Here is a 14,762-nt window from a genome sequence, read left to right on the forward strand (position 1 = left end):
GAGTTAGGTGGGATTGCAAAGGAACACTTAACTTACGGGAGGGATAGACAATTTTGTAGGCAGTTTGTCATGGTCGGCGGTAAACAAGAGGCAGTGAGAGGTCCGTAGAGGTTAAAAAGTAGAGGAAAGAAGCAAAGTAAAATTTAAAAGTTGTCCGTCAGCCGTCACATTGAACGCTCCATCAACACACATGACGTCACGCATTCCAGCTGACAATCGTGCTGACGGCAGATCGAACAAGGCCAAAGTAAAGCAGGGCAAACTATTTATTTCTAGGAGACTGTGCTGCAGTGTACTGAATATGATAACAAGGGATGAGCCATCCAGAAGGTTCTGTGTGTAACGATGATTGTAAACCCGGTTTTTATCAAACGAAATGTCGTCTGCGGCAGCATTAGTTGACATCCGATTTAAGACTTCATGCTGCCATAAACAGTTAGAAAAACATATCTTCAGCAGGAAGTGGTGACTAAACGGGCATTTTCCTGACAGTGTATTTTTCATGCGGTTTCAAACGACAGAGCGCAGAAAAATACATGTTAACAACGCAGTCTGTGACAGTACAAAATGTCATGTCATGCTGCGGCTGTTGCAATTTTTATGAAAACCGAAGTTATTGATTTAACAAAGTGATAATTATCGGTAATAATCCATGGCTCAGCACACCTCACCCTTAAAAATAAGCATCGCTGCTACGATCAGCCGCTTTGATCGGCAGCTCGTCTACTGAAATGAGACTGACGGGAGCTACGGCGTCAGCTACGGCTGGTTCAGCCCACGCCGATGTCAAGCACTTCGGCGTCACGACGCGCCGCTCCGTCGCCACGCCTCCGCCGTTCTCATAAACTGAGCATTCTCCACCGACCGCTGGATGTCGCCCGAATCGCGGCTGCCGCGCTCCATCGGCGGCAGTGGGCGGGGAGAGCGGAGCGCTGGCGGCCGTGACTGACGGACCCGCAGCCGGCCGCAGTTCGCCGCCGGTGCCGCTCGAGAACGATCAGGTGCAGCCCGCACGCGACGGCGCCCGTCCCAAGGTGACTCCACAAACGCTCCGCCTTCGCAAGGTGAGGACGAAGGCCGGGCCCCTGGGAGCTAGTGGGCGATGCGCGCTGAGTGTGGCACTGTGCGTTGACGTGCGAGCGCGGGTCCTGACGCTTAAGTGTTGTGACATCGTCCATACTTACTTGTCATGTTCCATTTCTCTCCACATTTGCATTTTCGTGTAAAAATGATGTCAACAGTTATGCCAATTCACGGTGTTTTGGTCAGAGGGACACCTGGACCGGTCATGCATTCGAACGGGACACAGACCTTTCGGAACACGGAAAATCTGCAAATCAGTACCCCCACCTGTCCAATGAGCTGCCACATCTTTTCCCAGCGACCCGTAACCACCGAAAACACCTCGGTCTCGGTTCGAAACGGGCGATGTCGTGACCGCTTTTCCGGTCCGTTCGACCGCGGCCAGGGAGGGCGGGAGGGGCGGGGGGGGGGGGGGAAGGGGCGGCCGCGGCTTCCTGCGCCGATCTGGCTTGGTCTTCGTTCGAGCCCGGTGGACAGAGCGGTAAGAGAGGTCCACGGGATGGAGCATTGAGAGAGATCCACGGGATGGAGCAGCAAGAGAGGTCCGCGGGACGGAGCATTGAGAGAGACCCGCAGGACGGAGCAGCGAGAGAGGTCTGCGGAACGGAGCAGCAGGAGAGGTCCGCAGAACGGAGCAGCGAAAGAGGTCCACAGGACGGAGCAGCGAGAGAGGTTTGCGGAACGGAGCATCGAGAGAGGCCCGCAGGACGGAGCAGCAAGAGAGGTCTGCGGGACGGAGCTGCAAGAGAGGTCTGCGAGACGGAGCATTGAGAGAGGTCCGCGAGACGGAGCAGCGAGAGACGCCCGCGGGACAGAGCAGCGAGAGTGGTCCACGGGACGGAGCATTGAGAGAGGTCCGCGGGACGGATCAGCGAGGGAGGTCTGCGGAACAGAGCAGCGAGAGAGGTCCGCGGGACGGAGCAGCGAGGGAGGTCTGCGGGACGGAGCAGCGAGGGAGGTCTGCGGGACGGATCGGCGAGGGAGGTCTGCGGGACGGAACAGCGAGGGAGGTCTGCGGGACGAAACAGCGAGGGAGGTCTGCGGGACGAAACAGCGAGGGAGGTCTGCGGGACGGAACAGCGAGGGATGTCTGCGGGGCGGAACAGCGAGAGAGGTCTGCGGGACGGAGCGGCGAGGGAGGTCCGTGGCCGCCGGCTGCGCCCGCCGACGCAACCGTGAGAACGTGAAATCGTGGGTGCGGCTTTTTCGCAAGCCGTCTCGTTATGACAATAGGCTTGGCCACGTTCTCGTCGTATTTACGACGGCCGGTCCTGAGGCGACACATCGAACAGGCGGAATGTGTCCGGGGTGAAGAAACCTGAGCAGCGGCCACGGTGAAACGACGGTGCCGGCGGCGCCACCGTCGATCCCGCATCTGCCACAGTGTTGGTCGGCTACCGCCTCCCTCTCCGTTTCGCGAATGACACGAAAACGGGCAAAAACGGGGGACGGCGGGGAGCGGCGGCACCGATCGGCCGGTCCGAGGCGTAACGAAGGCGGCGGCAAAAACGCAGTGGCGCTGGCCGGCGGCGGGGCACTCGCCACACTCCAAATGGGTTCTCCAACCTTCTGGCGATTACCATATTAACCGGGGCTGGGGTCATAAACACTATGCCCGGACCGCCGGTGCGGGCTTTGTTCGAAGCGGCCGGGCGCCGCCGCAGCCTGGGCCGCGTCTGTCTGGTCTGAGTGATCTGGGTGCCGATTTCAGAACCGACGTACTGTACAGTTCAGATGGAGCGCACGGCTGCAGGTTGGATGCTTAGTCAGATGATACTAAAGTCCAGACAGTTTTGGTTCTCCGGCACTGGACTGAAGTTCGGAATGAACCCGGATGGCTTAATTACGACGAACAACTTCATGCTTTTCTGTTCGAGCCTTGTCATAAGAGCCGTCGAATTTTCCAAAGCTTGAGGGAAGGATTGTGTGTGCTGAATTAATTAATTTGCGGAGACATTGTTGCGCGTACAGCCATCATTGAGGTATTCCTTGCGACTCTGGGAAGGCGTGCCGCTGAAAATTCCACCAAAGCTTGGTCGGAGTCCCGTAAGCAGATGATAACTCGCTTGAGTGTGTGCTGGCGGGAAAATTTAAAGGTGAAGGAGACGCATTTATTAGCAAAATGAAATTCAAATATGTGTACGCATGCCTAGAGTCTAACCATGATAACAGGGACGCGCTTACATCGGTATTATTGGGTGCGAGGGGCCTCTGCTGCATTAACATCATCTGTCCGTGAACATCGGGATTGCCTTAATGCAAATCTCGGATCAGGGTTTCTGACGAAAGATTATGTCCCTTGCCCCCATACCCCGTAAGCCTGCGAGTGCTTCTCGGTTGTGTAGGACCTGGTCGACATGTTTCTGGTCGTTGGCCAACAGTTACTATCGTCACGTAAAGGATAAGCCGTCTGCTAGTCAAGTATCGTATGGAGCATATTTATAATCGCGTTAGCAGAGTTGGTACAAAGTCCGAAGAAATTTGGTTTGTTTTATATTTTGGATAAGGTTTCAGAGAGTTTGTCGCAATTTTAAAGTCTGGTTCGTTCTCAGCATAATGGCAAGTAAACGCGCCCGGGATAACGTAAGCACCCGGGCGACACGCTGGACGCCCGCTAACAGGGGACGGCCGATAGGCAGCGGCTCGCCCCGACGCCCGCGTGTGACGAACCGCTCTTTCGCCGACAGGTGGGGTGCACCAGGCGAGTGCGTTTCGTGCTGCGTCCGCAGGAGAGCTGCCCATGTGCATTGGGTTGGCGCCTGACCGGGGCAGCCGCGTCACGTTTGTAGTGGCACCCACGTCGCCCATCACGGCCGCCAGCAGACATGAAGTGCTTCGGCACCAAGAACAGCACGTACCACTGCAAGATCATCCTGCTGGATGAACAGGAGCTGATTCAGGAGATACAGGTAGGTGGAATTCGCGATCAGTCCAGTGCTGATCAGGGAGGCATCAGCCCGTTTCAAAGACTGAGTAAATGGGCACAAAATAACCATCGTAGTCGGCGTGCCTTCATCACAAAATCTCAGTACCGATATTTTCGGAACGGTATTAACGTACCAGTAAGAGGTTTGCACAAGTCTATGGTTACCTGTGGCACGTTGTGTCGTGAAAATGACTGAAGGATTGCAAAAAGCGCGTCGAATTGCCACGTGCGTATGGTCTCGCGTTTTGCCGATGCCGCCGGCATTGCAAACTGGCTCGGTCCGCGCTTGACCAATATTGCGTAGTAGGCGTCAGCTGACGCGCGAAGCTGGCGCGCCTACACTTGCAGCCAACGTCATGACGCAGATAAACATCTTGCCCCAGCAGGCCCCATTCAGACCCCTTACTTGCAGGATTGAGTACTTAGTGACCGTTTTTGTGGCAGCGACACGATAATGGTCCGCGACAGGTTTGCAATTTTTCCGGGTGCGATTGACTTTCATACTTCAGTGGACTTTTCTGACTGCATGATCAAATTACCACCATTAAGTGTGACATGCCCTTGTCTGAATGGTAGTTGGCTGGGCTGCAAACAGGGCTATCATATTATCATGGCAAGTCGCACAGTTTCATGAGAGATCTTGGATCACACAGTGAGCCTGATGACCCCAGGGTGATGCCGCTAGCGTGGTTAAGACCGGTGACGAATTGCGTGACAGAGCGTTTCTACTTTGGGCCTGCGTGTGACTTGTGCATTTGACATCCTCGTGCGTATCGCCAAAGTGACAACTTACCCACACTAGTGCCCGCGTGTTATAAATGTATACAATACTGTACACTGTGTGTCATAAAGGTATGCAATACCACGCTTAAATAATAATTTAAATAAAATTTTGGTAATCAAATAATAGTAAGATAATAATTAAATAAAGAGTATGTACCGGCCTTTCATTACCGGCTCAGTGCGGGCTCCAAGACGCGATTCATTTTCACATCAGATTTGCTAATGAAGGCGCATATTTTGTATGTAATGAGCCTGTATAAATACTTTGTTAAATAACATTCCAGAAACGAAAATAAATGACCTTAGAAAATTGGTTTCAGTCGCAATAAAAATCCGACCACACGGAACATCGCCACGGCTACCGTTTTCTTCGGAAGCAACACTATTGAGTGGACCGATATCTTACCAGAACATAACGCCACCCATGCTGTTAAATACCTCCCATTCGATATATGGGAGGCAACAAATGTTACAAAACGATCAAGGCAAAAAGCTGTCCGACCAAGAGGAAAGACATTAACTGAATAATGACAATGTACTGCGGTGTTTAATACATTTGGCTCAAAAACAATTTTCGGGAGTCCAACCCCTTTGAAGGCGTTTGAAGGAACACCCGACTTTGAAGCAGCGCCGGCAACCAACTGCACAAGCACTGAAACTTGGGCCGCCTTGGCTCCCCCACCCACCCATTGGCCACCGACTGCAGTACCTCAGACAGGGCGGAGTCATGCTCACTCAGCGTGCGGCCCAGCTGACTTTGGTAGGAATCCGTCGATTGGTTCCACCAGCCGTCAGGGACGCGGCAGCAGCTCTGTCATTGCGACACTAATGTGACGGTAACAGGATGGCTTCCAAAAGAAAAGAGATGTGTCGATTAAAAGTCCGGGGGCTTCAAGGGACACGGCGCGATCAGGCCAGGTGTCTGGCAGCGCTGGAGATCTGGAGACTTCAACATGGCAAGACCACGGCCGGAGACCGCAGCACGGACCACTAGCTAACACCAGCCAGTGCCTGACCGAGACCAGCTGTTGCACAGCTCACACGCCTACACGCTGCGCCCACATCTGCCGCTCGATGGCGGAGACCTGCGTGGCGGCGGCGCCCGGACGGCGCGGCGGCGGCTGGCGTGGCCGCCGGCGGGTTCGGCTGCTCAAGTGCCGTCATCTCTGGCGGAGGGGCCGCGCTGCTGACCCGTCCGCGGCCCGCAATCTGGGCTCGAGCTAATCGCCGCCGGCCCGCAGGCCCGGCGCCTGATCGCCGTATTTTTCCGGGTGCCGAGCGCGGCGGCGGCTGTCGGCGGCCATTACCAGACAGGCGGCGTGGCCCACCGAGCCGCGCCCGCTTCGCGTTTTATTGGCCTTTGTGTTGGGGCGGCGCCGCTGCCATCAATCGGGCAGCTTTAGGGCCTCGCCGTCAACCGTATATCTGGCACGCACGCGGCCGGCCCGGAATGTGTCCCGGCCGGGGCCGCCCGCCGCCCGCGGAGAGCTGAGCCCCGTCCCGGCGGGCGGCGGCGCTGCGCGGGCAGGGGCCGCCCCCCGCCGCGTCGCCGCCCATTTGGAGCGCGAGCTGTCGCCGGCCCGGTACCGCCCGGCGGAGCCGGCCACCGCGTGGGGAGGCTTCGGGACGCCGCACAGGCTTTGATTGGGTCGGCCCGGTGCCGGAATCACCCCTTCGTGTGCAGGATGAACAGGCTGCCGTCTGCAAAAGCATTTTAATCTTGGTTATGGCGGCGCTTGCATGCAGGCGCCGCCGCTAGACCGGCCGCCTCATGAACCGGGGCGGCTGTGTAATTTGTCTCCCCTTCGTGACTGATGGCGTTTGGCCGGACCAGCCGGCCGGCGGGCACAGCCAACTCTGAAAGACCGGTGTTGAGCACGCCCGTTGCATCAGAGTCCGCTTCACTCCCCTGCAAACATTATTGGGCAGGGGTGAACTTCTGGCTGCTGCTGACATGACGGCAGTTTGATATTGAGCGCGACCAAAAGTATCCCTGCATAGTGCATAGCACTCACGACTGCTGGTGCTGATAGCATTGTCTTTCGAAACTGCACCAGCGGTTTGTGCTTTTACCGATTCCATCAATCGTTACCAGGGACGAACGACCAAACTGGCGTTCTGTGCCAACACCGAGCCTTTGTTACGCTGCAGCTCCCAACCTTCGGCGACGCGGCAACCAGAGCCGCGTTCCGACAAGCTCACGTTTCCGCCGCCAGGCGAGTGCCGCATGACTCAAGGTTCTTTCGTCGGGCCAGGGACACGTCGCGCATGTTCGCACCCGCGCCTGTTTTATCCGCCTGCCAGAGGCCTCGGCAGCCAGCCGGGCCGCATCGAGCCGGCGCCGCGCCGCCCGCCGATCTCGGGTTTCGGAGCAGGACGGCTCATTCCGACGGCACGGGTGCGGAATGCCGGCCACACCGCGCCCCGAGCGAGACGGCGGGCCCTGGCAGCGCGCGCGCGCGCCGTCGCTCTGCGCGCGGCCGTTCGCCCGGCGTGGTGCCGCCGGTGCGGGCCCGCCGGCGGTCATCTATAAACATGTGAGCCGGCCGCCCCGGGCGCGCCGGCCCTGTTATTCTCCGCATAATCTGCGGCAATTTATCACGGGCCCTGCAGAGAGGATTCCAGGGACGCGTGTGGAGAGTTAACCCTCGGAGGTGGAGCCGGACCGAGGTCCGATCGACGGCTCGGGGAGCAGTTTCACTGGAGGCTGACTCCAGTATGCTGACTTTCTCTCGGACTGAACGCATGGGACGAACGTAAACACTGATCGGGCAGGATAGAGGAGTTGGGCAACGGCCTTCCACGGCTTACGAAGGCACGCCGCCGGCAATAAAGTCTGTCTGAATCTACGCATTCCATCGATTCCTGTCGAGGCTTCTGTACATGCTTGTTCTCCGGCAACCATGATGTGTGTTCTCAATATTCTACTGCTGGTAACGAGCTTGAATAGTTCACATTTATCAAACATGAATCACGGCCGTTCCGGCTCTACGCACGAACGCTTCCGATTGGCCAAGACACAGCTCTCGTCTGAGCGGAATGATTTCCTACCGTCTTTATTGCGCTCCCAAACGTTCCAGCGCAGACGCACAAACAACTCGGAGGCAAACAAATTAGACACACAGAGCTGGGCCGACTGCCTGATTTAATTAGGTGGCCTTGTAGTCGAATGGCTGCGGAGCGCGCACGAGCCTGGCGCAGGGCTATACAGCGCTCTAAAAACCAACCGCCGCGCACAGCCGGCCGGAGCCAAGCGCTGGCTTTGAGCTGCTGCGCTTCCTTCATCATCGGCGGTGTGAAAAACAACGCGACGCTGCCCTCGCCTGTCGACAACGTGGCATTAGGCTGGGAAGACGCCGGCCGTCCGGGACAAAGAAGCCTCGGCCGAATTACACGCGAACTAGGTGTGACCTGCCAATCCAAATTACACGCGAACTGGGTGTGACTTGGCCGGCCGAATTACAGGCCACCTCTGCCGGGAGGTCAAGAGTGGCCCGGCTGCGGCCTCCGACACGCTGGCCGGGCGCAGATGTGGACGGCGGGGGCCACGACGAGCGCCGGCTGGCGCGCTGGCTCGACTGCTCGACACGCAGCCGAGCCGCGGGTCGGGCCGAGACGCTAACGGTGCCGCCGCGGGAGGGATGACCTCTCGCGGCCGGCTGGCCCCGACACCGAGGCTGCATCTCTAGGCGACGACGGCCCGGCTCAGGCTCAGGCTCAGGCGCGCCGCAGGCTTTTCATTTGTCCTCTGCGCGATCCAGCATGGCGGCAATCTTTTGCATCAATCTCTGTTCGGGCGCTTTGGTCTCAGGATCTTCAGCGCAGCCTCGCCAGCGGCACCTTGCGTGGTGTCTGTGGCCCTGTCTCGACGGCCGAAGACGGCCGTGGTGGCGGTGCTGGCTGGCTGCGGCACTCGACCGTGACCCCTCGGCTCGGCTGGTGGTGGGCGCGCGCCGAGCCCCGACAGCCGCTCTCAGCCCATCATGAATGCGCCGACTGGGCAGGCCGCGGCTCCGCCGGCTCCGGGACGGCGCGGCGGGTGGGCGTGTCTGGGTCGCGAGCCCCGGGGGGCAACACACCCCGGCTCTCGACGGGTGGCGAGCGCTCCGCTGGCGGGGCGCACCTGTTTCAACAGCTGGCCTCCTTTCCGGATGAAGTCAGGCCACCGAAGAGCACGGATCCATTGATATTGATGGGATTTCTGAGAATCGCAGCGTGGTGCTGACGGAGCAATACGATCGCGGGCTAAAGATGTTTATTATTTTCCTCTATTCGTCTTGTGGACGGACGGACGGTAAAAGATTGGTGAAAGCTATCGGCATCAAACGATAAACAGATCTATATACTTTGGACAGCCGCGCTATTACCGGGTCTTGGCCTTGAATGAATGACAAGGCCAGCATTGAAGGTCGATCTTAAATTCGAGTGCCTATTTTACCTCCCGCCGTCATCGAACCGAGCCCTCAATACACGGACACTTTATTTTCGAGCAACGTACGAAGTCGACCACCTTTGTCGTCGCCATAACGCAGCGTGCTCTGTCACCGGACCATCGCTGTCTTAGGCCGTCCGTGGGCGGTATTTGTTTGACTGTAGGGGCCGGATGACCCTGAATTCCGACCAGGTAGATGCTAATCTCCCCACCCCCCCACCCTCCCCTACCCATTCGACATGAATCTCCCTGGGCGCCTACCCCTCGCCGTTCGCCGGGCAGATACATACCTGGCGATACCCGCCTGCTCCGACTAATTCCCGCGAACCTCCGCGTGGTGCGTCCCACCGCCCTGACACCGACCTGGCAGCGAGGGCCGCGCCGCCGGGCCGGTCTGCTGCCCGCACGTGCGTCGCGCGGCACCGTGCGACACAACCGGCGCCGGGTGCGTCGCCGGCCCGCACCGGTATTGGCCGCGACAGATCCGTTCATCACGCCGCTCGGCCAGCTGGTGGCCAGCCGGGCGAGCGGGCGGCCGGGCCTGCCATCGGCTGGCGTCGATCGCCGCAGGGATTGTCATAGCCGGCCGGCGCCGCCCGCCCTGCGATGGAGTCATTCATGTCTCCAGATGGAGCCGATTGGGCGCCGTCTGAATGGGCCGCCGCCCGCGGACGGATGCCATCGGAGCACTGACGAGTCGCGCTGGCGGCCGGGCGCCGCACGACAGAGCGTCACGGCTTGAATCAGACTCACCACACGCAGGCCTCGCGACGTCTGAAGACCGCACAATTGCCGTGTCAATGGAAAAATGCCCTCACTGAGGATTCGTCTCTCAGGCCGCTGAATACGGGTTGGTTACTTGACTAACTGAGCGACTGACCGGATCGATTCAGTCGTGCAGTGCTGATGAGTGCCGTGCCGTGTTGACGACTGGTCTGGCCATGGCCCGGCGGCTACCAGCTGTGGCTTGGGAGGCACAGCTTCCGTCGTCACTATGCCAGTCGTGGGACCACGTCGTCGTCGGTCACCTGACCATTCTCTGTCTCTCGTAGGATACCACGCTGGGCCAAGAGTTGCTGGACAACGTGTTTCGCCACCTGAACCTGCTGGAAACTGCCTACTTCGGCCTTCGCTTTCTGCACTCGTCAAACCAGCCGGTGAGTGGACAGACGTCACCGTCGAAGCAGGCGACGTTCGCTGACGGTGGGTTGCACGATGCACACACCCTAGGTGTGGAATGCGGCCGTTGATGGCCGTATGCAAGGGATAAGCGGTTGGTGGGAAGTGCACGGATCGGATGGCTTCGGCGCGGCAGGCGGCTCGTTCGTCAGCGCGTGACGCTGACAGCTCTGTGGTCAGAACAGTGGTGAGTTAGTTGTCAACACGTGGCAGTGATGTCTCGGTCGCCAGCCGGTCAGCAGGGATACCGCTTGGTCGACCAGAGACCCTGCTCGGTAAGCCAGGGCATCGCTTGGTCCGCTGGGACACCACTCGGTCAGCCAGGGACACCGCCAGGCCAGCCAGTGACACCACCCGGCCAGTCAGCAACGCCACTCGGTCAGTCAGGGACATTGCTCGGCTAGCCAGTGACACCACCCGGCCAGTCAGGGACCCTGCTCGGTCAGCCAGGGAATCACCCGGCCAGTCAGGGCGCCACCCGGCCAGTCAGGGACACCACCTGGCCAGTCAGGGACATTGCTCGGCCAGCCAGGGAATCGCCCGGCCAGTCAGGGACGCCACCCGGTCGGTCAGGCACATCGCTCGGTCTCACCTGAAGCAGGTACGGATGTCACCCTACCTGCCATGGAGCGGTGCACCGCAGCTGCGGTCAGGCGGGGTGGGGCATTGCGGGGCCAGCGAGCGATACCGCTGCCGAGAAAGCCGCGTGGAGCTGCTGAGCTGCGGTGAGTGGAGACCGTCTGGAGCCTCTGAACTGCGGTGAGTGGGGACCGCTTGAAGCTGCTGAGCCGCGGTGAGTGGAGACCGTCTGAAGCTGCCGAGTTGCGGTGATTGGGGACCGTCTGAAGCTGCTGAGCTGCGATGATTGGGGACCGTCTGAAACTGTTGAACTGCGGTGAGTGGGGACCGCTTGAAGCTGCTGAGCTGCAATGAGTAGGAACTGTCTGAAGCTGCTGAGTCGTGGTGATTGGGGACCGTCTGAAGCTGCTGAGCTGCGATGATTGGGGACCGTCCGGAGCCGCTGAACTGCGGTGAATGGAGACCGTCTGAAGCTGCTGAGTTGCGGTGAGTGGAGACCGTTCGAAGCTGCTGAGCTGCGGTAGGTAGGGACTGTCTGAAGCTGCTGAGCTGCGGTGAGCATGGACCGTCTGAAGCTGCGTAACTGCGGCGAGTGGGACCGTCTAAAGTTGCGGAGCTGCGGTGATTGGGGACCGTCTGAAATGGCTGAACTGCACTGAGCGGGGACCGTCTGAAGCTGCTGAACTGCGCTGCCGAATGTCGTGTGAAATATCTGAAAAGGAGAGCGAGAGAGCAGCAGGGGAGAGAGAGGGACGTGTCAGAAGGGGAAATGGATGACGTTGGTCCGTGGTCCGCTGGCCGGCCCTGACCCGGGACGCACCCTGGACAGTTCTGTCCCCGACCCGGCCGGGCCCGTCCGGCGCCGCATCCGGCAGCAGACCACGCCGTCTTCCGGCGACGGTGAGATTTTATCGCGGCCTTTTCTCACGCCCCCTGGGAGCCGTTGCCGAGGTCCGGCGGTGGCTAATGACGGCGGCACACGGCACCACGCTCCGGGCGGCCGCGGTCGCGCCAAAGAGCCCCACTCAGCCGTGATGTACGAGCCGTGGCCGAAGGCGGGGCCTGTCCTCTGTAGTCGGTGGAACGGCGACCGGGTCATTTCGCTGATGGCGGTTGTCGGCTCTTGATGACAGTTGACCACTATTTCGACAATGTATGGTCGTTTGTGCTCAGGAGCAGCTAGCCACCTATGTTGTTTTATGACGTAAGGTGAGTACACAGGTAGCCATGCACAATGCGTTTGTTTTCGTGCAGCACACCGAGCCGCCATGACATCTGAATTATGCAATCGTTCCGCGGCCACGGCGATACCGGTCGATTTGAATGGCGTTGTAAATGAATGATGTGTGTTCTGTTGCATTGCGGAAACCTTAACCCTTTTGCAAACATTTGCATGCCAACATTTTTGTCTTCACGAAATACTTCTTTGCAGGACGGCCTATTTCTGTTCTAATGCCGAGGAAAGGAACCCTATCCTGAAAAAATAGCGTGAATCGGGCAGCTTGTGCCAACAATTCTTCGTAGTGGGATGCGCACTGTATTGAATGCAGTCTGGTCACGAGGGTACTGAGTGAATTGTGTTCTTGTAGATATCAGCTCAGCATGTCATCCTGGGAAAAATATATCTGCGCTCACGGAGCGACGGCCGGGCTACGCCCCACCCTACTCCTCCCTCGCCTCGCCCCGTCACAGGCTGACATATCGGCACGCCAGGTCACGGCGCCCGGCTGACACGGCGTCTCTGATTACGTTACCCGGAGCACGGCCAGCAGCGTGTCGCGTCGGAGCGCGCGGACTCGGCGCCGTGCGGACGGGGCGGCGCTCTCATGTCGGAGCGCGCGGACTCAACGCCGTGCGGACGGGGCGGCGGTCATGTTCAGCCGGGTGCGAGGGCGGCTGGACAACAGCACCTCTGCTGGCACAACGGCTCCCGGACTCTCCGACTGCGCTTAACCGAACCAGCGCAGGATGGTCGCTGCTGATAGGGGGGAGGCCGCTGACATCAAGAGAAGTGTATAGAAATGTCGCGGCATGAAAGCCATTTTAACACTTGTCAAACATTTGCAAACGGCTTTGGAGCTTGCCAGCAACTGGGCATGGAATGCAACGGAAACATAGCCTTCCGTTACAGCGTGCCTCTTTCAGAAGCCAGCCCATCACCTGTTTATCACTACCGTGGAATCTCGCCGGCTCACGTTTTGGTCTCGTTTAAAGCATTCTTATAGAAGTATTTCCACCGTTCCGTTTCCCTGACTCCGCTGCAATGGTGCGCCGCGAGACCGGAACAATGCCTCTCCTCCAGCCTCTATTGTTGGAGGCGTGACTTGGTCATTTCTATCTCTCCCCGGTGATGAGACGTAGCCGGTTCAGTGTCTTCTCTGGTGGTGCGACGCGGCCACTTCCATCGCTCCTCCTGTGGCGTCACGGGCCGCTCCAGACCACCACCAGAGGCGTGACGGTCTGTCGCATCCTCTCCTCTGGTGTCACGGCGCCGCGCTATAGACCGCCCTTATTGTGGCGAGCCGTTCCAGCCCCTCCCCCCTGCCTCCGGGGTTATGGTCCGATCTCTCCAGCTTCCTCACTGGTGTGCTGTGGCGGGCCGCTCCAGCCTTCACTCGAGAGGCCGAGGGCCGTCCTCCCCTCCCCCTCCCCTCCGGGGTTATGGCCCGTTCTCTCCAGCTTCCTCACTGGTGTTGTCCTGTTGCGGGCCGCTCCAGCCTCCGCTCGAGGGGCGGAAGGCCGGCCTCCCCCCCCCCCCCCCCACCTCCCTCCGGGGTTATAGCCCGATCTCTCCAGCCTCCTCACTGGTGTGCTGTGGCGGGCCGCTCCAGCTTCCACTCGAGAGGCGGAACGCCGGCCTCCCCTCACCCCCCCCCCCCCCCCCAGCGGCCACCCCAGCGGCCAGTCACGCGGCGCTGACACCCAATCTGCGCCGTGTCCCGCGCGGAACGGCGGCACTGTCACCTCAGGACCACCCAGCGCCCCGCGTCCAGTCCCAGAGTGCGGTTGGTCGCCTCCCCCTCCCCCCTCCCCCTCTGCCCCCGCCGCACAAAAACCCGGCGGCCATAATTTTCACCGATCTCCGCGGCGACATAAAAACGCAGCTCGGCACCAATTAAATGGGGTAAGCTAGATAATAGGGGAGCAATTTGGCCGGCTCCCATCCCGGGGCACGGTTATCTCCTGATTGCGTCTTTGACGTACGCTTCGATTGAGGCTCACGACCCTCTATAGAGGGCTTCTAATGGCCGCTAAGCAATAACATGAGACGGGGTGCCGGTCGGCCGTTCACCTGGGGTGGGCGCTGGCGGTCAGCCCCGGAGCGTGGGCCAGGTGACCTCTGATCGGCTTGTCAAGCGGCCGCTATCACGTGCGGACACTGTTGGGAGTCAGCCGCGTTTTCCGGTGCACATATCTGGGCTAGCGGGATATTTGTATTCCACCGATGATATCGTAATTAATGCAATGCAAGCTGAGTACTTAGTGTTTTATCAAGACTTCAGTGGTTTCTTTCGTGTCCACAACTCAGCGAGACCTCCGCCTGATGAGGCTCGGATGGTAGCATTCTCCCGCTCTGAAGATATGCGTTAATAGTGAGAAGACCGGCCCTGAAGGCAGCAATTGGATATCTTTGACAACATTTGGAATTGATTCACGCTATGAGCTAGAACAAAATAACATCAGGGAGATAAGGTTTTCTCGATACGCGGGAAAAACAACGCGAATTTGTGTAGATATAACCAGGACGAATAAATGGGGGGGGGGGGATAAGCTGTCCAA

General features: G+C 59.0%; 1 protein-coding gene across 1 annotated transcript in view; it reads left to right on the forward strand.

Annotated features, from left to right (window-relative positions):
* The first annotated feature begins 978 nt into the window (after positions 1–978).
* Positions 979–14,762, forward strand: part of LOC119100091 (band 4.1-like protein 4A) — a 30,092-nt gene continuing 16,308 nt past the window's right edge. The window contains exons 1-3 of the mRNA XM_037223204.1: positions 979–1,064; positions 3,771–3,992; positions 10,277–10,381. Of these exons, the coding sequence (XP_037079099.1) occupies positions 3,909–3,992; positions 10,277–10,381 (189 nt within the window). The 5' untranslated portion in view covers positions 979–1,064; positions 3,771–3,908. The remainder of the gene's footprint in view (positions 1,065–3,770; positions 3,993–10,276; positions 10,382–14,762) is intronic.

This window comes from Pollicipes pollicipes, unplaced genomic scaffold (assembly GCF_011947565.3).
Source record: "Pollicipes pollicipes isolate AB1234 unplaced genomic scaffold, Ppol_2.1 Scaffold_4881;HRSCAF=5763_pilon_pilon_pilon, whole genome shotgun sequence".
NCBI classification, from domain to species: Eukaryota; Metazoa; Arthropoda; class Thecostraca; order Pollicipedomorpha; family Pollicipedidae; genus Pollicipes; species Pollicipes pollicipes.